The sequence below is a fragment of the Oryctolagus cuniculus genome, chromosome 6 (genome assembly GCF_964237555.1).
Source record: "Oryctolagus cuniculus chromosome 6, mOryCun1.1, whole genome shotgun sequence".
In the NCBI taxonomy this organism is placed as follows: domain Eukaryota; kingdom Metazoa; phylum Chordata; class Mammalia; order Lagomorpha; family Leporidae; genus Oryctolagus; species Oryctolagus cuniculus.
This window is the reverse complement of record NC_091437.1, coordinates 20,497,058-20,524,074: the sequence shown is the minus strand read 5'-3', so window position 1 is coordinate 20,524,074 and position 27,017 is coordinate 20,497,058. Positions and strand designations below refer to the sequence as shown.

Sequence of the window (27,017 nt, the reverse complement as noted above, 5' to 3'; positions counted from 1 at the left end):
CGCCTCTCTTCAGAGTGGTCTTTCCATTTATCCAACCCTAACACCGGCCTGTGTAGGAACCTCCAGAACCTTCCTGCCATTTCCAAAGTAAAACTTGAGGTCCCACCCCCTTAGCTTTGTTCTTGAGGTTGTCTCTGCTGGTAATGGCCTTCTCCTTCTTCCTTTCCCCCTTTGCTGGTTAACTACTACTTATTCTTTTAACACTCACCTGCCAGGATGGGGGGTGATTGCTCCTCCCTCTCCCCTCCCCTGACCGAGCCCGTGCCCTTGCCCTTTGGCCCCACGTGCTAGTGATGGCCTTGTGTCTGTCCAAATGCTCTCCTGGCTTCCGTTGGGCTCTCTGGAGAGCAGGAGCAAAGGATTCCTCTGTGTCCTCAGTGTCTGGCCCAGAGGAAGCACCACTTCATTTCTGTTGGCTGCTAACTGACTGAGTAGAAAGGAAAAAAGGTGACCTTTGGATATGAGATGTGGGCTGAAATGTTCACATATTTTTGACTTAGCATAGTGTCTGTGTGTGAATGAATATATCTACCTTCGTATGCTTGTTTACTTTTATCACGTGTGCTATAAATGCTGTGTTTTATTCTTATTAAAGCTGTGTTCTGCATTTGGTTTTTAGGTTAAAGCCATTCACATCCATTCTGACATGTTCTCAGTTCAAAATGGCCTGCTGACACCAACACTAAAGGCTAAGAGACCCGAGCTGAGGGAGTACTTCAAAAAGCAAATAGAAGAGCTTTACTCAATCTCCGTGTGAAGTTCAAGGAAAGTTCTTCTCAGTATAATGGACTGTGTAGCAATATTATAGTTATTCTTGAAAGGAACACGAAAATGACACAGCTGAAAATGATTAAGAACCTGATTTTATGACTGAGCCTCTACCTGTTCCAAGAGATCTTTAACAATATTTTCTCTATCATCACTGAGTACACTTTATTTTTTATTAAAACGATATTGTAGCAAGCTGCTAAAAATATCACAAATGGCAATGTGTAAATCAAGACATTTTCTCAAGAACTGTGTACCACTAAAAGTAATATATTCTATGTTCACGGAACTCCTATTAAACATAAAGCAAAAACATAACTGATATATTGTACTTAATTATTTGTGGAATAGAAACCAGATACAGCAAATAGCTAGGCAATGTGGACTACCTCATTCAGTCACTGATTGTCAAAATCACAGCTAAATCAAACTTGAGAACTAAAACTAGGCAAACAGAATTATGATAAAATGTGATCAATCATTCTGCAAAACGTCAGTCTTCAAAGATAATTCCTATTGATGTGAATGATTTTTTATCTGATTTTTAGTTTTATTCATGAAAAATGCAAATCCAGATATTCTTAAGGCAAATGTTATATAAGAACTTACGAAGACTTTTCAATGCATTTTGTCATTTATTAACTTCATTAAAAGGCATTCAGGAACTACCTAGAAAAAAAAGTAATGTAAAAGTAGCCAAGGATACCATGCACATGCTCATGGACTTCTAACCATAATGAATTCTAAAAGGTGTCTGTGGACTCGGCAGTGGCTGCACCCTTCTTTGAATGGGAGGACTTGGGAGAAGAAGCTCATAGTTCTTTCTCAGGGTGGGCAGAGTCAGTGTACCTCTGTTTCTCGCTGGGGCCTTCCTACCTTCCCTTCCCAATATGTCCATGCCAGGCCTGGGAAACCCAGAATGGCTATGATTCTGAACAATTTCATCTTCTTTCATTAAGAGTATCAAGGCAAGATGTGAGGAGGAGGGGATGTTATTTTTCCAAGAAAATAATTTTTTCAACAGTATAATTTTGAAGAATCTCTTCAAAATGGCCCTGGAAAACTATAGATTCGTAATAGAGAAATATCTGCTGATGGCTTAATGCTGTGCTCAAAATCTTTAAATGCTCCTAAATTCAACCACAAAAACCTCCTTTCTTGCACCATGCATTTAGATACACCCTGTACATGGATGCTAATAAATTTATACAATGAAAGCCCTGATATCATTGACAACAACTAATTTGCAAGCTATGAACTGTGCATCTGAAAAAAGCATAGTACCTGGGAAAGTGTTTTTCTTCTGTAGGGACAGGACTGTGAGAGTATATTAACAATTTATATGCAATTTTTGTGTTAATTTAAGATATATGTATTCACTGTTCACAGCCAACTGTACATAAACACTTTTTTAAACACTGCAGTAGCACACGGTTCTGTTGGCTATATCGCATCAGTGAGTACACAGATTTTATTCTTGTCAAAAGTAGACTACAGCTCATTTGATGTACTTAACCTTTTACATACTCCTTGGGTATATTCTCTCTAAAGACCCACTGCTTACACTTACAGATTTGACATTGTAATAAGCGATCTAGTTCTATACACATTAAGTTTTAAAGGCATTTCTGAATAAACAGGTATTTAAAAGGTCCCAGGTCCCATCTGAGTAGCATTAATTTTTTTAGGTTTAATATGTATTTCACTAGTTAAAAGTGAACATCATTGCCTGAATTGGACATTCAGGGGGAAAAGAAAATGCTATTTCCCATTGTCCTTCCCCTTGACTACAATTTCATAGTTGGCTTTGATTCCAAAAGAATTTTGAACAGTAACATAAGCCATTATTTTAAAACTTATTTTTTTGAGTCTGTTTATACCTCATAGTAGTTAGATATGATTGATCATGTGTAACTTAAATTTTTTCTTTTTCTCACTTAAAAGATAATATATTTCCACCAGACTTCCTGATCCAAATGGAAATCATCACATTTGGGCCAAATGAGTGGGTTGGTGCAGATGTGCTGAGAAAAGTGAACAGTGAACCCTAAATATATTATGTCTATTCCTACATTTAACTCCACGTAATTTTGTAATTAAGGAGAAACGAAACAGTATATATCAGTGGAAAAAATCCTTGCTTCAGATTTCCCAGCTTTTTTGGGGGGAGGAAAAAGTTTGTATTTCTAACAAATATAGAAAAAGCTATTTGACATTGGATCTTAATAAATCTAGAGGTTTAACAGAGAATCAGTCCCTTAGTTATAAATATGTTCTTAAATGTTTGACTTTTGTACTCATTTCTCATTCAAATATGTAAATAATTCTCAATTTTATAAACAAATCATTTTGTGTGTATTATAAAATGAATACACACCAAATATTTTTTCCTTTGCCATAAATAGTCTTTATTGTGACCTCCCACTGAAATATATACCACATATTAGTAATTCACAAACTCAAATGTCCAAGGATTAAACATATTGTGTGTCCCTCACATAAGCAAGTCATTCTTTTGTTCTAAATTTTGGTAAGACTACAAGCATGAGAGAAAAAAAGTAGAACTGTGCATTGAGATTTTTATAATCAGGTAATATTTTGTCAAGTGGAAAACACTTAATTTGACTATATAAATCATCGAAGAACCAATAATCTTTAAATTTTCCATGGTAAAGAAAATGAATTTTTATTTTCCAGATGCATAATAAAGCACAAATGTGATACTATAAAATGAATGTAAAGAATGGGAAAGTGTTTTTGCATGAAAACAGTCTACTTGCCAACTTGCTAAAAATCTCAGGAAAAAAAAGAATGAATGATCACATATAAAGCTGGCAAAGTATGAGTTGGCTATATTTTCTTGCCAATCTTTATTTTCAAGGAACCCTTTACATGAAAAGAAAAAGAATCCTAGTAGCTTGACTTTTCTCTTAACTATGCTACTTGGTCTTTTCTGTGAATCTACAATTAACTGCAGTAAGAATGGGATTAGCATGCAAGTGAGGACTGAACCCCAAATTCAAAACACAAATTAGAACACATTAATGGCTGTAATGCTGAGGCAACAGACAAATACTTGAGATACAAGCATTCCTAAACCTGGTCCCAAACAGAAACAGTGTACATGAAGTAACAGTAGCTTTTAAACATTCATTTGCCTGATTATTTTAATTTTCCTTGTTAAATCACTGCAATGATTGCATGGGGGGAAATGGATATTTTTTTGAAGAACTGCTTATTCTTTCAATTTTTGAAAACTTGAGGGGAGTAAAATATTAATTTTTAAATATGCATAAAGATAACTGTAATTATATTTTCAGTTGCTTTGTTATAATAGCATGCATATCAAATACAGAATGCATTTATGAAAACTTTTGTAAAAAATAAAGATTTTTCATTTCTCAGAGTTGCTTATAATTACTATTTTATACATTTATATAGCATCCTGTGATGTCAGTATGTTTGGTAATCATCAACTGTAGTACTCGCAGCAAACTTGGTGTAGAGCCATTTTGTCGATCTGCATCTCTATCCTGGCCTCTCCGTCTGCTCTGGGGTTCCCCAGACTCCAAAGGGACCCTGCTGAACTCTTGGCCATCACTACATGTGTCTTGGATTTAAATCACTTTAATTCTTTTAATAATTAAGGAAATTCTCCATCATGGTAGCCTTTAAAACAGCATTTCCATAATGTCTTTTAGTCCTATGCAGATTTTTTAGGTACAGTCTGTGAAAATGGTGCATTCTTCCATGTCTTAAGTTATGCACATTCTGCCATCATGCATTTGCTGTCCCTCACTCTTCTGCCTCTCAGGTAATAGTGTCATTTGGGGCCACCTTCATCTCTCGTCTGGAGTATTACAGTGCTTTCCTAAGTAGTTTTCATGTCTATACCCAGCTGATTCAAATCGCAACATCCACAACTCAGGGAAATTTTTCTAAATTAAAAATCGAGTCATGCCACTTCCTGTTCAATATTCCTTCAATGGCTCCCCATAGCTTCCAGGATAAAGTTGAGGCTCCCTGGTACAGCACACTCTTCTGCTCTTCCCCAGGGAGCCTTGGCACCAGTGATACCAAATACGTTTGTAGTTGGCTAAAATTATGCTTTTCTGTGTCCTAATGCCTTCACAGTCCCCTTTCCCAGAATACCCTTTCCCTTGACCTGCCTGTCAGACTACTCCATTCATCTCATAAAACTCAGCTTCCAGTGTGTCCTCTGAGAAGCTTCCCGTGTGGTGGATTGGTTGGTGGTCACTCTGTCCTACCCTCCTTAAGACTGAGTTGTTTGAGCTCTAAGCCTTGCTGCAGATTTGGTCCATAGTAGATGCTCAAGAAATATCTGTTGTAAGGAAATGCATTTAGTCCTTTTTTGTATGTTGCATAGCATTAAAATGACAGTATGTGAAAGTACATTCATTCATTGCTATGATTTATCCCGCTTTTATCAACTGAACAACAGCAACCGCTGGTTTTCAGCTGGTTTAAACACAGTTGTTCGGTGGTTACCCAGAGGAAAATGTAATCCAGAAAGGTTTCCTTTGCGTTTCAGGGAGTCCAAAATTCACAAAATGGTTGTTTTCCAAAAAGTTTCCTTCAGAAATCTCTTTGCAATCTGTGATTTGGTTTTCCATAGAAAATGATTATTGGGAACCCAGTCAAACCCATCATATGTTGAACTGAAACCCTGATGGCAGAGTTCTGGGTATAGGTGTGGGAACAGTACAGCAGCCAGGAGATGGAAGAAGTTTGGTTTTATGCACAACACTAAATATGTGCCCTGCTGTTTGTATGTTTGAGGATGGAGTGGGGGAAGACAGATGATTACACTGAGAAGTCTCTGTCCTTCCTCACTGTTTTGTAGGGGCACATTTCCTTCCCCTTTTACAGGCAGACTCAGGGTGAAGTTTAAAACAGCCCGAGTCTGTCTAGTCCCTTCTCCCCTTGCTACCAAGGTTGTTTTTTTTTTTTTTAAGATTTATTTATTTACTTGAAAGTCAGAGTTACACATAGAAGGAAAGGCAGAGAGAGAGAGAGAGAGAGAGGTCTTCCATCTGCTGTTTCACTCCCCAGTTGTGCCGATCTGAGGCCAGGAGCCAGAAGCTTCTTCTAGGTCTCCCATGTGGTTGCAGGGGCCCAAGGACCTGGGACATCCTCCACTGCCTTCCCAGGCCATAGCAGAGAGCTGAATTGGAAGAGGAGCAGATGGGACTTGAACCGGTGCCCATATGAGATGCTGGCACTTCAGGCCAGGGCGTTAACCCACTGTGCCAGCCCTGCTACCAAGGGTTTTAAATGCCTCACCTTGCACCCCTTACCTCTTTCCCAGGCCTGTGCCAGGAGGGATAGGAATGACCAGCACACTAGCCCCATGCTAGAGAGCCATGCCACCTGTGCTAGCTGACCATCTTCATGAGCTTCCCTGGACTGTGGTTTCCTCAACTGCAAAAGGAAGAGGCAACCGGATCATTTCAATTACAGGTTTAATTTATTTATTTGATAGAGTTACAGAGAGGGAGAGAGAGAGACAGAGACAGAGACAGAGACAGAGATCCTCCCCAAGTGGCCAGATGGCCAGGGCTGGGCAAGCCAGAGCCAGGAGCTGCATCCAGGTCTCTGACTTGTGTGTAGGGGCCCAAGCAATTGGGCTACACTCCACTATTTTCCCAGGTGCATTAGTAGGGAGCTGAATTGAAAGTGGAGCAGCCAGGATTCAAACCAGTATGGGATGCCAGCATGGCAGGCGGTGACTTTACCCACTATGCCACAGTGCCAGCCCTGTTTGTTAATTTTTTAAAAAAGATTTATTTATTTATTTGAAAGGAACAGTTAGAGATGAGAGAGGGAGAGAGAAATCTTCCACCCACCAGTTAACCCCCCAAATGGCCATAATGGCCAGAGCTCTGCTGGTCCAAAGTCAGGAGCCAGGTGCTTGTTCTGGGTCTCTCACGTGGGTTCAGTGGCTCAAGAACTTGGACCATCTGCTGCTGCTTTCCCAGGTGCATTAGCAGGGAGCTGGATCAGAAGTGGGGCAGCTGGGGCTCAAACTGGCAACCATATGGGATGCCAGGACCGAAGATGGTGGCTTTATCCACTTTGCCACAGCGCTGGCCCCCATTAGATCATTTTTAAGGATAGTTTTGGCTAAATAAATCATTCCAAGTTTATTTCCAGTTTGGAAGTCCTCTGTATTAACCCCATAAATCTTTACTTGATGACATTTCGGGAATATAGTTCAGTATGTAGTGCGATAGACTTTTAGGGAATAGGACCCCTAGAGCAGGTCAGCTTTTGGTTTAACCTGTTCTCATTTTTTCATTATTTCTTTCACTTCTGGGATTAAGGCATCTCAAGGTCCAGACCTCTCAGAGGTCATTTAAGAACTCCAAGTTTTTTTCAGAACAGCCCCCACAGTGGGAGAGTAAACTGGAGACTGCCAGGCAGCACATTATAAATGTGACTAAAGAAATCTGCAAGTGGAAATAGGAGATTGCCTTAGACAGCAACACCATGAGTTCCTTGGCTGGTTTTTCTGGTTCACCTTTGTTATCTCCAGCATCCACCACAGGGCCAAACACGAGAGTAAGGAGCTCAATAACCATTGACTCTGACTCAGGGTACTAGTATACCTAACCATGGATGAATGCCTACCCTCTGCTCATTACAAAGTCAGACTTTGATGATTATGTATTAAATCATAGTCATGTTTTTATGAGCACATTTTAAGTAAAAAAACTCCATGACATTATTGTGGATGCACACATCCACACACATTATTATCTTTTGAGTTTTTCATAACTGTACAATTTTTAACTGAAATGTTGCCATTTTTTAGAACAAGAGGATGGTTATGTATTGTTCTGTGTGTGCTATGTCTATCAGAAGCATCCAGAATGGTTCAACCTGGGTATGTGGAGAGAAGCGGAGGTCATTTCTGTGTCTCTCCAACTGGTAGACCCAGAGTTGAGTCCCAGGCACTAGGAGGGAAGCCCCTGTGGCATCCTCTGCTTTGACCCCAAGTATACCCCAGATGTGCAGGCTAATGGACTCTGCTTGCACTTGAGGAGACGCCTCCTGAGCCCAGCATCTTCCAAGGCTTGGTTAGGCCCTCAAGTACCATAGCCACCCAGTAATCTGGGGGGCCCAGAGCTGAAGCTGACTCCTCAGGTGGGTACCCTCCTGCATGACCCCCAGTTACACTCCCTCCCTGTGCCCAGAGACTCAAACCACCACCAAGGCCTCCTTCCGCGGTGCTGATGAGGAGAGCCACAGCGGGCAGCATGGATAGCAGAAGCTGGTCCCATCCCAATAATGAGGAAACGAAAAGCAAAGCAGTGACTTTCCGGACTGGGACCTCCAGGCGTGCGTTCAGCAGTCAAGGGTACCTGTGCCCACCTCCCAGTGCCGCCAGGGGGCGCAGTCGCTGCCGCGTTCCTCCGTCTTCCCAGAATCCACTACGGGGGATAAAAAGGCGGGAGCGCGGCCGAGGGCCGTAGTCCCGAAGTTAATGCTTTTCCTCGCGTGGTTCTGGTCAGGCTGCTCCGCCGGACGCGTCTGGACGCTGACTCTCTCTGACGTAGCTCATTCCTCAAGAAGGAGACGAGACAGGCTGTCAAGGCCCAGAGGCTTTCAAGGCTTGGGAGTGGAGTGGGGGTGGCAATGTGGCCCCTGCGGGTCTACACGCGCAAGAAGCGGGCAGGCCAGAGGCTCAACGTAACCCCGACGCCGGACCTGGGCGCCCCGGCGAAGACGGAGGCCCCGCCAGGTCCTGGCCCAGGGTTGGCCTGCCGTAAGCCCCGCCGAGCTGCCTTGCGGGGAGGGACCCGAGCAGGGGGCGGGCGGGAGGTCTGGGCCCCTGGCCCCGGGGAGCTCCGAGGCCGGTGGGCGGGCTGACACCTGCCGTCCTCCTCAGGCCGGAAGGGTAAAGGCAAACTGCGCGGTTTGCAGAAGATAGCGGAGAAAGCAGAGGGGAGCCCGCGTGGAGGCAGTGGCTCTGGGCTACCCAGGTGCGTAGGCGGGGTTCACAGCCCCATGGCCTGGCCTCCTTAGAAAACCCCAAGCCCTTATCTTCTGTTAGCCTCTTGTTCTAACAGTCAGTGAAGAGAATGAGTGACACACCCCCATTTCACGCCTCTCAGCCCCTAGACTAGAAATTGGACTTGTTGCCAAGTTACCTAAAAATCAAGTGCACTAACCCACCCTCCCCCCCCAGGACGGTATTCGTGCCAGGATTTGGGTATTGGTGTCGTTCATCCACTCTGGTCCTTTCTTCCTAAAGATGTCCCTGAAGAGACTTTGAGGTCCTGAATAGCATGAACAGAGATGTGCGGAGCCGAGTCCATGTGGTGCGCATTAACTGTGGTGTTTATTTGTTAGCGCTCAGCTAAGAGTTACAGGAGAGCAAAGCCTGCAAGAAGACAGTCCTCGTGAGCAGACACAGGCGGCGAAGACTGCTGCGTTGGGTGTATGTATGTCATTCCTGTGGTTCTTGGTTATTCTTCATAAGGAGACAAGCACTTCACGTGTGAAAGACAGGATTACAGGGCCTTTGTGCGAGAGAAATTACATAGCGTGCTAGTATTTCTATAAGCACTGATAAATGACAGGACTTGAATTTCTGACTCAGGTGGATTTTCCTTTGACAAGTGTTACAGAAATGTAGATTATTAGCTGATTTCCTGGGTGAAAGAAAATATTCCTTAGTAAGGAATTATTTTTGGTACTACTTTAACGTTTTAAAGCCATTTTTATGTTTTCCATTTGATTTTTCTGTTAACTAAAACTATGCTTCATTATGAACCGTTCAGTACATTACAGAGCATTCCAGTCTTCATTCATCGGAATATTATATAACTTCTTGATGTTCTGTATTTAGAATAAGGATTCTGTGAAATTTTTTTTTTGACAGGCAGAGTGCACAGTGAGAGAGAGAGAGAGACAGAGAGAAAGGTCTTCCTTTATCGTTGGTTCACCCTCCAATGGCCGCTGTGGTCGGCGCACCGCGCTGATCCAAAGCCAGAAGCCAGGTGCTTCTCCTGGTCTCCCATGCAGGTGCAGGGCCCAAGCACTTGGGCCATCCTCCACTGCACTCCCTGGCCACAGCAGAGAGCTGGCTTGGAAGAGGGGCAACCGGGACAGGAACCCGATGTGCCGGCGCTGCAGGCGGAGAATTAGCCTAGTGAGCCGCGGCGCTGGCCTCTGTGAAATACTTTAAAGCTGCACGATAGTAACTTGGGGAGACTCAGATTTTAAAACTTAGGGCTCGTCTGAGGTTAGCAATACAGTTGATAGTCAAGTTCCGGATTTTTAACTTGCACTCCTCAGTAATACGTTTTTGAAGTAGGGCAGTTTCAACACAAAGCACTTTTAAAGAGACGTTTACCCCATGCTTCACAGTGTAAAGTGTTCTTTGTAGATGTCTTATACGCTACAAAAAACAAGTAATTAAAAAATTTTTCACATTTTTATATATTTCTTTTTGTTGCCTTTAAAAATGTATTTATCTTTTTTTTTTTTTTTTTTGACAGGCAGAGTGGACAGTGAGAGAGAGAGACAGAGAAAGGTCTTCCTTTGCCGTTGGTTCACCCTCCAATGGCCGCCGCGGCCGGTGCGCTGCGGCCGGCGCACCGCGCTGATCCGATGGCAGGAGCCAGGAGCCAGGTGCTTATCCTGGTCTCCCATGGGGTGCAGGGCCCAAGCACCTGGGCCATCCTCCACTGCACTCCCTGGCCACAGCAGAGAGCTGGCCTGGAAGAGGGGCAACCGGGACAGAATCCGGCGCCCCGACCGGGACTAGAACCTGGTGTGCCGGCGCCGCTAGGCGGAGGATTAGCCTAGTGAGCCGCGGCGCTGGCCCAAAATGTATTTATCTTTTAAAATAATTCAAAAATGTTCTTCTTGTGTATTTTCTTATTGTTATTCTTCAAAAATGCTATTTTTGGTTTTTTTTTAAGATTTATTTTTATTTGAAAGGCAGAGTTATAGAGAGACAGAGAGAGAGACAAAGAGAGAGGTCTTGCATCTGCTGGTTCACTTCCAGGTGGGCCAATCCAAAGCCAAGAGCCAGGAGCTTCTTTTGGGTCTCCCACACAGGTGCAGGGGCCCAAGCATTTGGGCCATTTTCCACTGCTTTCCTGGACCATAGCAGAGAGCTGGATCAGAAGCAGAGCAGCTGGGACTCAAACTGGAACCCACAGGGGATGCCAGCACTGCAGGTGGTGGCTTTACCTGCTTCAGCACAGCACCGGGCACCTCTGGAGTTTTCATAATGTTTTGTCTTATAGATAGACATACTATGTAAAGCTATTCTGAGATTGAGAGTTTCATATTGTTACTCCAGTTTTGCTGTTGTAGATATTGATAGACTTCATGTTATGGAAGGAATTTTTTTGTGTGCATCTGTACCTCAAATTGTTATCCTAAGATAAATATTTTGCAGTGGGTCAAAGGTTGATCAGGTTCACAGTTTTTTGGTTCATGTTGGCAAATTAGCACCATCTCACATGAAACCAGGTACATATATTCATATTTGATAGATGAAAAGTAGCATGTTGTTTTGTTTTTCATTTCTTTGAGGCTAGGGAATTCACTGCTTTTTACCCTCAAGTTATTGGCCATTTGTATTTCTTTTTTATGAAATGCCTATTTATTATATATTGGAGATAACAGTGCATATATTTAATAAATGTTTTTACTTATATTTGTCTTTAATATTATTTTTAGTATTTTAGAAGTAGAAAGCTTTTCTTTTGATTTGTCTGTTTCCCCTTATTTTTGGAGGTAAAATGTTCTTCCTAGGAGATCAGAAGAATATTTTCCCATATATTTTGTATGCTAGTGTATCCCTCAGAAGTTATTTGACTGATGTATTTTTGATTTCCTAGATATAACCATAGTATCATATCTTAGTATTTCTTGTTACATTTAATATTGTCACTTTACATGTGTAATCAATAAACTGAAAAAATCTAATAAGTATGAACTCAATAATCAAAGTGGACATTAACTTTTCATTTTCAAAGTAATCAATGTGATATAAAAATGTTCAATTTCATAATTTGTTCCATATCTTTAATTCTTCCACATAGGAGTCACTAACTGATGACCTCCAGGTTGATAGTAGTTCATCAAGTAGTGAACTAATGTCAGGTAAGACTGTCAGATGTGAACTCTGTCAGCTTTCTATCTTACATCCATTTGTGTCCGCCCCTGTGTTCCCAACTCGGTGGGTAGGGTGCTCTCCTCTAGTCAACGTGAATGCTCCTGACTGTGGCCTAAGCTTTGTCTTCAAAGCCTTCAGGCACACACCAGAGTGAAATTAGAGTTGTGGTAACTGCTACAAAAGAGATATTAACTTGAATGTAATTTATTTTACTCAGAGTAGGGAAGACTTCCAAGAGGAAGAGGGATTGACAATTGAGATCTGAAGGACTTTGGAAATTAACTATGCAAACAGACAAGTAAAGGAAAATCCAGGCCGAGGGAACAACATTGCAAAGCCCCTGATACGAGACTGAGCACTGTGGTTCTGAGAACTAAAAGATCAGCACGATCAGAGTACAGAGCATGGGAAGAATTGTGATTGTGATACAAGATTGGGCGGCCAGTTGGGTCTTTGCAGCCTTGTAGTTCATGTCAGAGATACTGATGTTTATCTTTGGAGCAGCAGAAAGCCGTTGAAGTCTTTTAAATAAGGAATGATAAGCTCACTTTAGTGGTAGTGTGGACACAAGACTGGAAAGAAGCAGGAGTGGAGGCAAGTAGACCAGTTAGGAGATAGTAGTTTAGGGGAGAAAGAATGGCACTTTGTACTAGAAAGCTTACATTAGAAATGGAAAGGAGAAAGCAGATCTCATGGCTGTTTTAGGCAGTGCAGTTGATAGAATTTGGTAAATGAAGAATCAAGGAGCTGAAAAGTATCCAAGATGACTTCTGTCTTTGATTTGCAAAACCGGATACCAGATGGTTTCATTCACTGAAAAAAACATCTTGTTTGAAGGAAAGATAATGAATTCAATTTTTAATATATTAAATGATAAGTGCCTTTAAAAAAATCTAAGTAGCATTGTTAGATGGGCAGTTGATGTGGAGGACTAGAAATAGAAATTTGTGAGCCATCCACTGTTGGTATAATTGAAGTCATTTTTGAAAACAAAAAAGGTGCCATCAGCACTCCAGAAATACAGAGGACTCCTTAAAAGCAGATGAGATCAGAGTGATTAAGTGTACTGAGAGCATAGAAAAATCACAACACAGGTAAAAGTAAGTAGCTTTAGAGAGATCCTAAATGCGTGAGCAATAAGTCTAAAGAACTGTGATAGAAGGAGTCTTGAGGACTTGTCAAAGTGGTGGATTAAGAACTACATTTGAAATACCTGGTCCGTTTCTCCTTAAATTGGAAACACTGGCAACTACTAATGCTTGCTGCCTTGGTAAAGCCACTCCCAAATAATGTGGGGATTGACTACGAAGGGTCATTACTGGGGTTGGATTGAGAAGCAGAGGAAGAATCTCAGGTAACTCCAGATTGTCACAAGGATAGCAAAGGGAGAAAAAAGTCAAAGCTGTCAATTGTTAAGCTGCTTAGCTGCAGGAAGAGCATACAGTATGGCTCTTTTGAAGTGGAGGTTCTGATTCAGGAGACTTTCAGTGGAGCCCCTAGTCACACAGGGCATTCCTGTAAGGAACCCACCATACCCAGTAAGTGGAGGACATCACCACCCAGAACACTAGAGTCCAGAATGCCTTTCACTTTTCCAAACTCTAGAGGCACGTTGTTGCTGCAGAATTTATACTCACTTTCGTGCCGTCATTCTCAAAGAGGGATATGGCTAAGGCAAACATTTGATCAGCCCAATGTTTGAAGAGAACCAATGCCACGGAAAAGAGGCAGCAAATGCAAGAAACACAACTAACATCTGAGGAAATGGGAAAAACTTTATCTCTTTAGAAATAAGAAATCATTGAATACATAATAAACAGTTTGCTGTAAAAAATAGTTATACTCCCTGCAAACTAAAAATAACAAGTTAGGGGCAGGCATTTGGCAGTTGGGAAAGTCACATCCCATATCAGAGTGCCTGGGTTTTCCTCCTGACTCCAGCTTCCTGCTAATGCAGACCTTGAGAGGTAGTAGTAGTGGCTCAAATAATTGGGTTCCTGCCACTCATGTTGGGGACCAGGATTACATAACTGGCTCCCAGTTTTAACCCTAGCCAGGGACCATTGTGGCATCTGAGGAGTGAGCCAGTGATTTCAGCTCTCCCTGTTGTCTCTTTAAATAAAAAAAATTTTTTTCAAGACTCAATTTTTTTAAAAAATGAACCTCATAGAATGAATTCAGCTGAACATTGAATTAGTGAGCCAGAAAATAGACTAGAGGAATGTTTTTGAAAATAAACTGCAAAAGAAGTTAGAAGGTGCTCAAGCAATGCTCTTATTCTTTCCTCTCCCTTCTTTGCTTGTTCTTCAAAAAGAAAATCAGAAGCCATTTCTGCTGGGGAGCCTCTTCTGTCATCTCTTTTTCTAAATGATTTGTTCTATCGTGGTAGTTCAGTGGCATTCTGTATACTTCTTCCATAGGACTGGAAACTGCAGTGTAATTGTTTTGGCTTCTCTCCTTCTCTTGACTTTAAAGCCTTTGGGAATTAGCCTGATCTTTTATCTTCCTTCCCCCTGCTTGGAGTACAGTACAGTATCTTTTTTATTTTTTTAAAAATTTATGTATGTATTTGAAAGAGTTACACAGAGAGAGAAGGAGAGGCAGAGAGAGAGAGAGGTCTTCCATCCGCTGGTTCACTCCCCAATTGGCTGCAATGACTGGAGCTGCACCGATCTGAAGCCAGGAGCCAGGAGCTTCTTCCAAGTCTCCCACTTGGATGCAGGGGCCCAAGGACTTGTGCCATCTGCTGCTTTCCCAGGCCATAGCAGGGAGCTGGATCGGAAGTGGAGCAGCCAGGACTCGGACCAGCACCCATATGGGATGCTGGCACTGCAGGCGGTGAGTTTACCTGCTATGCCACAGCACTGGCCCCCCCAAAATACAGTTTCAAATGGGTCTTCTACTCTGGAGAAAAATAAACCTTTTAACCATAATAAGAAATATCTTCTAAAGTAACATTTTAACACGTTGAAAAAGTAATACAAGCTTTAATATTTAATATGGAAGATTGAATATATACATTTTTCTCCTTTCTGAAATCCCATTAAAATACCAATAAAAGCATAAAAAGGATGTGAAGCCACAGGCAGAGAGAGAGACAAGATACCCTATCTGATAAGAGATAATCAGTAAAATCTTGGAACCTGGGAAGTGGATGAATGATTTCTAATTGACCTAACATAAAGAAAGAAAGTAGAAAAGCTGAAAGCTAGGTTTCTACAGTAATGATAAACCAAGAAGCAAACTGGCTTAGGCTGCATTTTAGGAATCTGAAGCACCACATATTCCAGAAGGAATGGGTGTAGTGTTAAAAATAAGAATTTTAGAAATATGTAAAAGTAGCAGGTATATGCCTTGATCTCCATCCCAATACCGTATGATCAGGCAGCTACCCTCTGGCAGTATGGAAACACTGAAGTGGAGGGACTGCACTCAGACTCCTGCTTGTGTTCAGGGCAGGTGTGCTGCACTGAAAACCAGCAGTGAGGGTCAAGAAGAAGAAAAGGAATTAAGTGAAAGTCTGTATTTTTTTTTTTTTTTGACAGAGTTAGACAGAAAGGTCTTCCTTTTCCATTGGTTCACCCCCCAAAATGGCCACTACGGCCGGTGCACTGCGCCAATCCGAAGCCAGAAGCCAGGTGCCTCCTCCCGGTCTCCCATGCAGGTACAGGGCCCAAGCACTTGGGCCATCCTCCACTACCTTCCCGGGCCACAGCAGAGAGCTGGACTGTAAGAAGAGCCACCGGGACAGAATCCGGCACCCCAACCGGGACTAGAACCTAGGGTGCTGGTGCCACAGGCGGAGGATTAGCCTAGTGAGCCACGGCGCTGGCCAAAATCTGTATTCTTAGTGCCAAAGTGCCTGGACCCCTTATCCCACTCGAGCAAATACACCCTAACTAAGAGGTAGGAAGATTCTTCTTTTGGAAGTTTCTTTACCCTAGAGAAGACCTTTGTCCTGACAGTAATGGCTTGGTTCCAGTCTAAAGGTCCCAGAGAAATGCTGCCTCTACCTAAGCCCTGCTCAAGAATAAGCCCAAGTTTAGTACCTCGTTCTTGAACATTTAAGAATTACTAGGTGTTTGATGAAAACATTTAAAATGAAAAGTAGTTACTAAATATGATACTTGAAGGGTACAGGTAATAAAAGGAAAATAAGTCATTTTTAGAATTTTAAAAGTATTTATTTGAGAAGCAGACAAAAAGAAGGAGAGGGAGACAGAAACAGTAATGGAGCCAGACAGAGTTGATTGCCTTCCCCAAATGTACGCAACAACTGGGACTGGGCAAAGTGAGGCTTGGAGCTGTGAACTGAAACCAGGTCTCCCATGTGGGTGGCAAGGGCCCAGTGATTTGAACTTCTGTGATGTGCATTGTCAGGAAGTAAAGCCGGTTATTTTCTTTGGAAAAATTTTTTTTTTTATTGGTAAGGGTAGAATGACAGAGAGGGAGAAAGAGATCGTCCATCTGCTGGTTCACTCTGCTAATGACTGCAACAGTCAGGACTGGACCAGGCCAAAGCCAGGAGCCAGCAACTTCATCTGGGTCTTTTATGTGGGTGGCAGAGGCACAACTGCTTGGGCCATCTTCTGCCTTCCAAGGCACATTAGCAGGGAGCTGGATCAGAAATGCAGCAGGTGGGACTTGAATTCCTGGCATCACAGGTGGCAGCTTAACCCACTGTGCCTCGACACTGGCCCTGAGGCCGAGTATTAGGATACAGGCATCTTAACTGGTGTATTGACTGCTAGGCCAAATGTCTTTCCCAGAAGAAATCTTCTAATAGCCATAGTTTCATTAATATCCTCAGAGTGGTGAAAAAATCTTGTGCTCATAAAATAGCTACAGACTACTTTTTTAAAAAAGCGTTCAGAGAACAAAAAAATCTGAAAAATTACGAATAAAAATATAGAACCAGAAATAAGGTATTCCATAGACTTGAATGATAAAGGAAATATTCTAGAAAGTTAAACAAATACTAAAGAGAAAATTTTTTTAAAAAAAGGTGATACAACTCTGAGTATAGAAAACAAAATATAAACTTGGAAAGGATGAGTTTTATGACATATGAGTTGCATCTCAAAAGTCGTTATTTTAAAAAGAATAATAATTAGGGGCCGACGCTGTGGCGCAGTGGGTTAATCTTCCGCTTGTGATGCCAGCATCCCATATGGGTGCCGGTTCTAGTCCCATCTGTTCCTCTTCCAATCCAGCTCTCTGCTGTGGCCTGGGAAAGCAGTAGGAAATGGCCCAAGTCCTTGGGCCCCTGCACCCACATGGGAGACCTGGAGGAGGCACCTAGCTCCTGGCTTTGGGTCGGCGCAGCTCCAGCCGTTGCGGCCATTTGGGGAGTGAATTAATGGATGGAAGACCTTTCTCTCTGTCTCTCCCTCTCACTGTCTGTAACTCTGCCTCTCAAATAAATAAATAAAATATTTTTAAAAAAAGAATAATAATTAGGAGATGAATCCAAAAATAGAACATGAAAAATAGAAGTTCAGACATTAGAGTAAACAGAAAGGAATTTATTAAACACAAAGAACCAGAAACTTGGATAGCATTAAAAATTATAGAATATACATATTCAAAGAGTTTTAAATTCTGAAAAATATGAATAGATACATGGAAAGCTGAGTTCACCTGGTACAAAGTAATTATATCCATTAAATTAGAAGAAAAAGACTTACACCAAAATACATTGTATAATTTTTAAAATACTCAGGTGTCAGGTGTTTGGCCTAGTGGTTAAGATGCCCACATCCCTCACTAGAGTGCCTAGGTTTGATTCACAGCTCTGGCTCCTGACTCCAGTTTCACACTAATGCAGACTCTAGAAGCAAGTGATGACTCAAGTAACTGGATTTATGCCACCCATGTGGTAGACCTGGACTGAGTTCCTGGATCCTGGCTTCAGTCCTAACTGCTGGGCATTTGGGAAGTGAAGTAGCAGTGGGAGTTCTGTCTCTCTCAAATAAAAACAAAACAAAACAAAACAGTCTTCCATAGAAAAAAAAGAATTAGTTCCAGATAAGCAGTCTAGAATACAGATGGCATTGGGCTTCTGAAGAGCAATTCAGGAAGGTTGAATATGGTAGGAAAATGAATTTTAACTTCTGAAAACTGATTTTGTAGAAGTAGGACCAATCATCAACCAAAGTTTGACTTGACTGTCCAGACTGATGATGTTGTCCACACACTAAGAGAGGCTTTCTAGAGAAAAAGCTCTCAAAGAGGACTGAAGCTGGTTTGTGAGCAAGGAAAGGAGACGGACAGGATTTTTACAGTGGTCAGAAGGTGGGACAGGAATGAGGTTTCTTACATATGGTTTGTGCTCACCACTGTTAGTGAAAGATGGAGTACGAGGGATTTCTTGCCACCCTAGAGGTGGGGCAGAACAAACCAAAGAACAGTGAAGTTTAAATGCTGTCACATCGGAAACTGGAAGTAGTCTCTTCAGTGTGAGAACCTAGAGTTCTATACCCAGCCAAACTGTTAACTCAAGTGTGGCTATAGTATAAGGAAGTTTTTAGACAGGTCTCCCATGACCTTTTCTTAGGAAATGAAGGGGGTGCTCCAATAAAAAACAAACAGTAAGTCAATAGAGAAATCACAGGATCCAGAAATCAAAGGCTCCAATACTGGAAATATGCAAAAGAATTTATTAGGATAATGGTAAAGGATAATCCCAAGAAAATACCTGTGCAACATGTCTAAGTGGATCATCAACTCAAATTTGAGCAAGTGAATATAGGTCTCTAATATCATTACTTCCTCTAGACTAGGGAAGGAGGAAGGGAGTGGGGAGGGGGAAAGAAAAAATAAATGGATAGATAACCTAGTGATTTTGAAAGTATTGTGTGGAAATTTGAAGTTCTGTAAAAAGTTAGGATGAAACAGTGACAAGTGCTTAGAAAACTAATACAAAATTAGGTAATAGGTGGGGCTGCCACCTGCAGTGCGGGCATCCCATGTTGGACCAGTTCGAGTCCCAGCTGCTCCATTTCCGATCCAGCTCTCTGCTGTGGCCTGGGAAGGCAGTGGAAGATGACCCAAGTCGTTGGATCCCTGCACCCACGTGGGAGACCGGAAGAAGTTCCTGGCTCCTGCCTTTGGATCACTGCAGCTCCTGCTGTTACGGCCAAGTGGGAAGTGAACCAGCGGATTGAAGACCCCCCTGCGACCCCATAACTCTGACTTTAAAATAAATAAATAAATCTTTTAAAAAATTAGGTAATAGGGAACAGACATTTAGCCTAGCAATGAAGACACCTTTGTCTCACATCTGAATACCTGGATTCAAGTCCTGGCTCTGGCTTCTGACTCCAGCTTCCTGCTAATGCAGTCCCTGGGAAGCAGCAATGATGGCTCAAGTAATTGTGTTCTTACCACCTGCATGGGTGACCTGGATTGAATTCACAGCTGCTGGTATTGGGCCCAGCCCAGCCCTGCTGATGCAGACACTGGGAAGTGCAGACAGGAACTCTTGTTTCTCAAATTGTTTAAAATTGGGTAATAAATTACTCAAAGGAAAAACAAAAACTTGCAGCAAAAATGATGAATATAGCTCAAAGTACATGACTCAAATATGAATATATTTGAATAATAATAGAAGTGTTAAATATATTTAATTTAGAAATATAAAGGAGGTGGCTAACAAAAGAAACAGTTAATAGGACTGAAAGTAATGGTCTCTAGAGAGAATTTCATGATGGTGATATTTGAGAAAGAGACTTCAGTTTTGTTATAAGGTTTGTATAACTCTTTGGCTTTTTTAAAAAAGATTTGTTTGAAAGGCAGAGAGAGGGAGAGACACCCAGAGATCTTCCATCTGATTGACTCCCCAGATGGCTGGGGCTGGACCAGCCCAAAGCCAGGAGCTAGGAACTTCTTGCTGGTCTCCCACATGGGTGGCAGGAACCCAAACACTTGGGCCATCTTCTACTGTTTTTACTAGGCCATTAGCAGGGAGCTGGATTGGAAGTGGAGCAGCCGGCACATGAACCAGCACCCATTTATGGAGCTGGTTTTGCTTAACCTGCTATACCACGATGCCCCTATTTGGCTTTTTAAAAATGTGTAATTTGATAAAATTAACTTGTAAATGTACTCACCTTTCTAATTTTTCATACCAGCAATGACCTCCCGCTGATACAGCATCAGCTCCCCAGAGGATAAGTGTAGGGCTCTCCTTATGTCTAAGCCTAGCTTGCATTCTGGGACTTGGTGGAAGGGATAGCTCTATTGTGAATGACATTCATGAAATTTTCAGAGTGAGAGAAGGAAGGCAAGATAGATCTAACAACATATGGATGGGAAGGGTGAAGACTAAAAGTAGCAAGGACAGGAACAGGACACTCTAGGGAGGTGGGGCTAGGAGACGTAAAGCGTGATCAGACGGATAACCTCCCTGACAGCTGAGGAGGTGGGGAATGACGAAAGATTGGATCAGCGAGTTTAAGTGATGAAGTGGCTGGAGCAGGTGGCCAGACAGGAAAGAATTAGCTTTTACAGATATTGGAATAGGGGGAAAATTGTGGTGAGGTCAAAAAGGGGCAGAAAGTTATCTCAGGTGGGTAATAAAAGAGCAGAGATGAGGCCGGGGTAGTAGGTTTTCCAGCAATGCTTCTCTTTGACCCCTTACCCCTCAATGCCGTCTGTTTGTCGGTGTTGACTTCTGTCTTGTCAGTTTGAAAGTGTTTAGTACATAATGACTGAAAAGAAGATGCATTTTCTGTTTTAAGTTTTTAAGCATTTTATTCAGTGAGAGAAATGCACAGGAAAATGAGGGCTTTATTTAGGGGAGGAAGAAGTCTGAAGCTAAGTTGGGTCCATACGAGGCAGAGAGCAGGCCAGGTGCCGCGAGGAGCAAGCATGCAGCAGGAGAGCAGAGGCAGGGTGGAGGCCAGAAGGCCGCCCGCCCGAAGGTGCAGGCCAGCAAGGGAAGGCTGCTCTGTTCTGTACCTGTCCTGTGTCAGAAGGCTCTTCATTCTAGTCCTGTCTTAGAGGAATGACTTCAAGACCTCTGATTCTGAGGTTCTCTGTTATATTGTTGTGCCCATTTTCTTTTTGAGATGTTAGTTTTCTTATTGAGTTTTCAAAGTTCTTTTGATTATGGATCCTGGTGCATTTCCAAATGTTTTCTCCCTATTTGTAGCTCATTGTTTCATTTTAATCCCTTTAGCAGAAATATTTTTAGTTTTGATTAAGTCCACTTGTTTTAGGAATCATCCTTTTAATGTTCATCAAAGAAATCGTTGCCTAACTCAATGTAACAGTGATGTTCTCTTTTTTGTTTCCTAGAGGTTTTAGAGTTTTTGGATTTACTTCTAAGTCTATGATCCATTTAGAGTTCATTATTTTAGGTGATAGATGGTAGGAGTACACATTTTTATTTTGTTTTCTTTTTGCAGATGAATATCCATTTATTCCAGTACAATTTGTTCAAAAGGCTATTCTGGGGCAAGCATTGTGGCACAGCCATCACGCCATGTCTTGGGATAGAGTGCTTGGGTTTAAGTTGGTGCTCTACTTCGAGTCTAGCTCCCTGCTAGTGCACATCCTGGAACACAGCAGGTGGTGGCTCAGTGCTTATGTCCCTGCCATCCAAGTGGGAAACCTGGATGGAGCTCTTGGCTCTTGGCATCAGCCTGGCCCAGCCCTGGCTGTTGCAGGCATCTGGGGTGTGAACCAGAGGATGAAAGAGCACTCACTCTCCCTGTCTCTGTGTGTCTCTCTTGTCTTACTCTCCTCTCTTTCTCTCCCTTTGAAATAAATTAATAATAAGCAAAACTTTAGGAAGAGAAAGGAAAAATGTGTTTTTCCCAAAAAAGCTAGCTACTCCACTGAGTGCTTTTACTTCTTGATAAACAATTAGCTGCTCATCTGTGTGTGAGTCTCTTTCTGGGTTGTCCATTTCTTTTTAATCTGTTTGTTTAGGTTCATTGATTTTTGGATTTTATTTAATGCTGTTTATTTAATTGGAATGTAAAGAGACAGATATAGAGCTCTGGGCTAGGACCAGATGGAGGAACCAGGAATTCAATCCAGGTCTCCCACATTTATGGCAGAGACCCAACTGCTTGAGTCATCACTTGCTTCCTGTAAAGATCTGCATTGCCAGGAAGCTGCAGCTAGGGGCCAGAGCTGGGAATTGAACTCAGACACTCAGATGTGGGATGCAACCATCTTAATTGTGTCTTACCCACTAGACCAAATGCTTATCCCACATTCTTTTTAGATGGAATAATAGAATCACTCTTTCCACTTCTTATCTAGTTAGCTTAAAGTTAGTGAGATTCTTAAATATAAAAATGAATTTTTGAGCCATGAATCACAATTGAGCCATATAGAAAAGAAACAAGTTATAAAGATAAAACTTTAAAAAGCATTAGGAAAGGATTGTGATGTAGTTTTTCAACATCAAAACCAGAATTATTTCCTAACATGTAAATTTAAATTGTTTACAGTATTTTACCTTTTCAGTTGTATATAGAAGTAATTTTAAACTCTTTGTATACTCATATAATTGCATGTACATTTCTAAAAATTTGAATTCTTAGGATATCAAGTCTGCTTGCTATTGAAGCATTTTACTCTTTTTTTTTTAATTTTATAGCATTAAATTTACAGCATGATAGTTCCAGTTCTCTCCTGAGCTGTTCAGTCACCGAATCTTATGAAGAATGCAAGAGTTTTGAAGAGAGTTTAAGTAGCTTCTCATCACCTGAATTGTTCAGAGGATCAGATTATTTAGGTGAGAAAACAGTTTGCAACTTAAATTGTTCCACTGTAGAAATTGTTCCTTTGTCTACAAATCCTTTGATAAATAAATGTTTCTTTTAAGACAATATCACCAACACCTGTTTCATGCTCAGCCACGTAAGACTGTAGCACAAAAGCTCTCAGCCCAGAGAAGGATGAAATGTTATTTAATGCTTTCATGTTATATATATGTAATTATTTATCAGTTTTACATATGAGCATTTATTTGTTCTCTTGAGCTGTGAACTCTCTTTTATTTCCTATACTTCTCTTACTTTTCAGAAAATAACTTAAATATTAACTAGACCAAGGCCCTGCTTGAATTTTCTTTACAAGTTAATAGTTATTTACACATTTACTATGTATATAAATGGAACCTTTGGTTAGAAGTAGCAGACTGAATACAAGCCTTCTGCAACTTTCTGCACTGGCAGAAATGGCTTTTTCTTCTTTTCTGTTTAAAGCCATAAACCCATAAGGACCAAGAGAAACGGGCAGGAAAAAGCAAAAAGTTTGGAAAGCTAGAGAGCAGATGGTTTGAAACAGCACACATTTGAGAGAGTTGAGTCCTTATACAATGTCAGTACTCCAGAAACAAGCCAGTTTATATTAATTTCTCATAAAAGCTCACAATTTGGTTGTACTAAAACTTGTAAAAAAAAAAAGTCAAAAACATGGACAATATAGCAACTGATCTTTACATACTCAAATTGAGTCTGAAGATTTTTTCTTTAGTACATTTGAAACAGACTCTTGACTGGAGAACATTAGGTACTGTTAATAGCAGGGTACTGTTAATAGCTCTTTTGAAATGTTGCTTCCAATTCATTCTCTTGTAGCAATATTTTATATTTGTACCCTTTTCATAACCTCATAGGAGGTTCTGTATACTTTTCTACTCTTGGTTTTGAAATTGACCATGTGACTTGCTTTTGGGTGAAGGGTTATCCATGACTTAAACTTAAGAAAAGCTTTGAAACATACTTCAACGTTTGTGTTTGTTCTCTTGCACTTTTGGTATCATCCTGTTTAGCTCTGACTTGCCTGTGGGATCCCACAATGAGAAGTATAGAGCAGAGCAGTCCCAGGCAGCGCACAGACTGTAGAGAACTGCTCCAGTTCGTCTGCAGACCTGTAACTTTAGCACAGCTACCAGAGCCAGCTGGCAGACATGGGAATAAGTAATAAATGTTTTTTATCTTTTGCCGCTGAGTTCAGAGGTTGTTTACTATACAGCAAAAGCTGACTATACAAATGCTACAGTGAGCACAGAGAAGTGAGAATTAAATGAAAATGTCGATCCTAATCTATTCCCATTCTAACCCAATGGTCCATTTCTCTGCTCAGCTTTCAGATAGTGGCATATAGACTTGAACTTTCCAGAAAGAACGTTGGAATGTTCTTTTCTGAGGAATCTGAAGAGCCCACAATAAAATATCTAAAGATACCAACCTCAGGAATCCTTCAATGAAATTGACCAGCCAGAACACCTTTAGAGTCAATATATGTATATGACAAGACACATTTAGATGATAGGAGTTCCTCTTAAGAGTTTAGGGTCCCTTTTGAATGTGGGCAGAGGGCAGAAGATCACCATATTTCTAAAAAAAGTTTCTAACAAATAGAAATCAAAACAAAATGTATAAATGATATCAGTAAGATGTTGGAATAGGAAGCCCTGGATCCCTCTTTCTACCCTTGCATATGATTCAATAGCTTACATGGACCAATTCTGTTTTTGAGAAATCCAGAAACTAATTGAGAGGCTTCTGAACCCTGGGTGACTATGAGACCAGCTACATCAAAGCTGGTAGGAAAATTTTAAAAATCCTCTTTCTATAATTAGCACAGCAATGTACGATTTGGGGGGAGCCCACGGTTCCCAGCTTCTTCCAAAGGAGAATGGAAAGAGAAAGGACTAAAACATAAAACATTCTGAATTTTCTGAGGGGTACTTGAGGGCCTGAATTCCTGATTGTCTCGGAGTGTTAATGGGACCCAGAATACTCTAGATGCTTAGTACCTGCTGAGAACAAAGATGGTGTAGCACACAAGCAATCGCTGTAGCTTCTCTAGTGACTCAGTGGAGAGTGAGTAGTCAAAACATTCCAGACCCAAGCTTCTCCTAGAAAAGGAAAAGTTGAATTGTGTGTCCAGTGCTCCAACTTTTCTAGGGACTTCCCATAGGACTGACATCTGTCTCACCTGTCTCAGAACACTGATAGGACCTGACATGCTCTTGATGTCTGAGAGTCACTATGAACAAATTTGGTGGTTTGGATTAAAAGAAAGATTAAAAGGTCTGCAAAATATCTGGGTGAACTGATTAGTGCCTTCTTGCAAGGCCAGTCCATGAGGGTGGGAGAGGTGGCTATATTTTCTAATGTATGTATGCCAAAGCTATGTGTCAAAATAAACAGGGAAATAGTCCAAGCAAAGGCATAGGCAAAGCCCCAGAAACTAACACTGATGAAATGGAGATACAGGAATTATCTGATAGGTAATTCAAAATAATCATAAAGATGCTCAACAAGCTCAGGAAAACAATGCATGGACAAAGTGAAAATTTCAAAATAGATTTTAACAAGAACTAAACAGAAATCTTGGAGTTGAAGAATACAGTAATGGAACTGAAAAATTTGATAGAGTTTTTTTTTTTAATTTTTTTTTGACAGGCAGAGTGGACAGTGAGAGAGAGAGAGAGAGACAGAGAGAAAGGTCTTCCTTTGCCGTTGGTTCACCCTCCAATGGCCGCCGCGGCCAGCGCGCTGCGGCCGGCGCACTGCGCTGATCCGATGGCAGGAGCCAGGTACTACTTCTGGTCTCCCATGGGGTGCAGGGCCCAAGTACTTGGGCCATCCTCCACTGCGCTCCCTGGCCACAGCAGAGAGCTGGCCTGGAAGAGGGGCAACCGGGACAGAATCCGGTGCCCCGACCGGGACTAGAGCCCCGTGTGCTGGCGCTGCAGGCGGAGGATTAGCCTAGTGAGCCGTGGTGCTGGCCAATAGAGTTTCAATAGCAGATTAGACCAAAAATGAGAAAAATTCAGTGAACTCAGAGATGGGTCAGTTAAAATTTTGTGTCTGAGGAGAAAAAGATAATGAACAAAGTTAAAGCTTCAAGGACTTGCAGTATACCATCAGATGGACTAATGTATGAGAATACCCCAGAGATATTGAAGGTTCCATTTCAGACCACTGCAATAAAGTGAAATTTTTTTTTTTTACAATAAAGTGAAGCACATGGAAATTCTGGCTTTCCAGTGCATATAAAAGTTATATTTCCTATGTATCTTTATGTCCAAAAAACAATGTATGTACCTTAATCGAATATTCTGTTCACACCTGCTAATTATTATCTGAGCCTTAAACAAGTTATAATCTTTTCGCTGGTGGAACAGTCTTGCCTTGATGCTGATGACTGAAGACCAATCAGGGTGAAAGTTACTGAAGGTTGTAGTAGTTGTGGCCATTTTTAGAAATGACACACTGTGAAATCTGTTGTGGTGATTAGTTCTTCCATTCACAGGGATTTCTCTGTAGCATGCAATATTGGCTGATGGTATTTTAGCCACAGTTGAACTTCTTTCAAAGTTGTAGTCAGTCCTCTCAAATCCTGATGCTGCTTTTTCAACCAGGCTTGTGTAATATTATAAATCCTTTATTGTCTTTTCAACAGTTTTCACAGAATGTTCATCAGGAATAGATTCCATCTCTTTCTTTGCTGATCTGTAAGAAGCAACTCCCTATCCATTAATGTTTTATGATGAGACTGCAGCAATTCAATCACATCTCGAGGCTCTGCTTCCTCTCTTGTTTCTATCAGATCTACAGTTACTTCCTTCACTGAATCCTTGAGCTCCTCAAAGTCATCCATGGTGGTTGGAATCAGCTTCTCCCAAACTGCTATTAATGTTGATATTTTGATCTCCCTCCATGAGTCATGAATGTTCTTATTTGCATAGAATGGTTAATCCTTTCCGTAATGCTTTTGGCGCGGCTGTTGTGGCCATTTGGGGAGTGAACCATTGAATGGAAGACCTCTCTCTCTCTGCCTGTCCTTCTCTATGTAACTCAGACTTTCAAATAAATAAATAAATCTTTAACAGAGTTACACAGAGAAAAGGAGAGACAGAGAGAGATGTCTTCCATCTGCTGCTTCATTCCCAGTTGGCTGCAGCAGCCAGAGCTGAGCCAATCTGAAGCCAGGAGCTTCCTCCGGGTCTCCCACAAGGGTGCAGGGGCTCAAGGAGTTGGGCCATCTTCTACTGCTTTCCCAGACCATAGCAGAGAGCTGGATTGGAAGTGGAACAGCCGGGACTAGAGCA

General features: G+C 41.6%; 2 protein-coding genes and 1 long non-coding RNA gene across 23 annotated transcripts in view; 2 read left to right on the top strand and 1 right to left on the bottom strand.

Moving 5' to 3' along the window:
• Window positions 1–4,172, top strand: part of ACSL6 (acyl-CoA synthetase long chain family member 6) — a 62,903-nt gene extending 58,731 nt beyond the window's left edge. For 15 of the 16 annotated variants that reach the window (XM_070075003.1, XM_070075005.1, XM_051843293.2 and 12 more), the window contains one exon: window positions 620–4,172. In XM_070075003.1, coding sequence (XP_069931104.1) covers window positions 620–757 — 138 coding nt within the window. In that variant the 3' untranslated portion in view covers window positions 758–4,172. The remainder of the gene's footprint in view (window positions 1–619) is intronic. The other variant, NM_001171343.1, reaches the window with a different exon arrangement.
• LOC138850140 (uncharacterized) overlaps window positions 2,776–27,017 on the bottom strand; it is a 36,164-nt gene continuing 11,922 nt past the window's right edge. The window contains exon 3 of the long non-coding RNA XR_011389715.1: window positions 2,776–6,210. This is a non-coding gene — a long non-coding RNA (uncharacterized lncRNA). The remainder of the gene's footprint in view (window positions 6,211–27,017) is intronic.
• Window positions 7,038–27,017, top strand: part of MEIKIN (meiotic kinetochore factor) — an 86,554-nt gene continuing 66,574 nt past the window's right edge. For 2 of the 6 annotated variants that reach the window (XM_051844188.2, XM_051844187.2), the window contains exons 1-5: window positions 7,047–8,557; window positions 8,681–8,774; window positions 9,145–9,232; window positions 11,856–11,916; window positions 22,545–22,682. In XM_051844188.2, the coding sequence (XP_051700148.2) occupies window positions 8,428–8,557; window positions 8,681–8,774; window positions 9,145–9,232; window positions 11,856–11,916; window positions 22,545–22,682 (511 nt within the window). In that variant the 5' untranslated portion in view covers window positions 7,047–8,427. Of the gene's footprint in view, window positions 8,558–8,680; window positions 8,775–9,144; window positions 9,233–11,855; window positions 11,917–22,544; window positions 22,683–27,017 lie in introns of all 6 variants that reach the window. The other 4 variants (XM_051844190.2, XM_051844189.2, XM_051844192.2 and 1 more) reach the window with 3 other exon arrangements.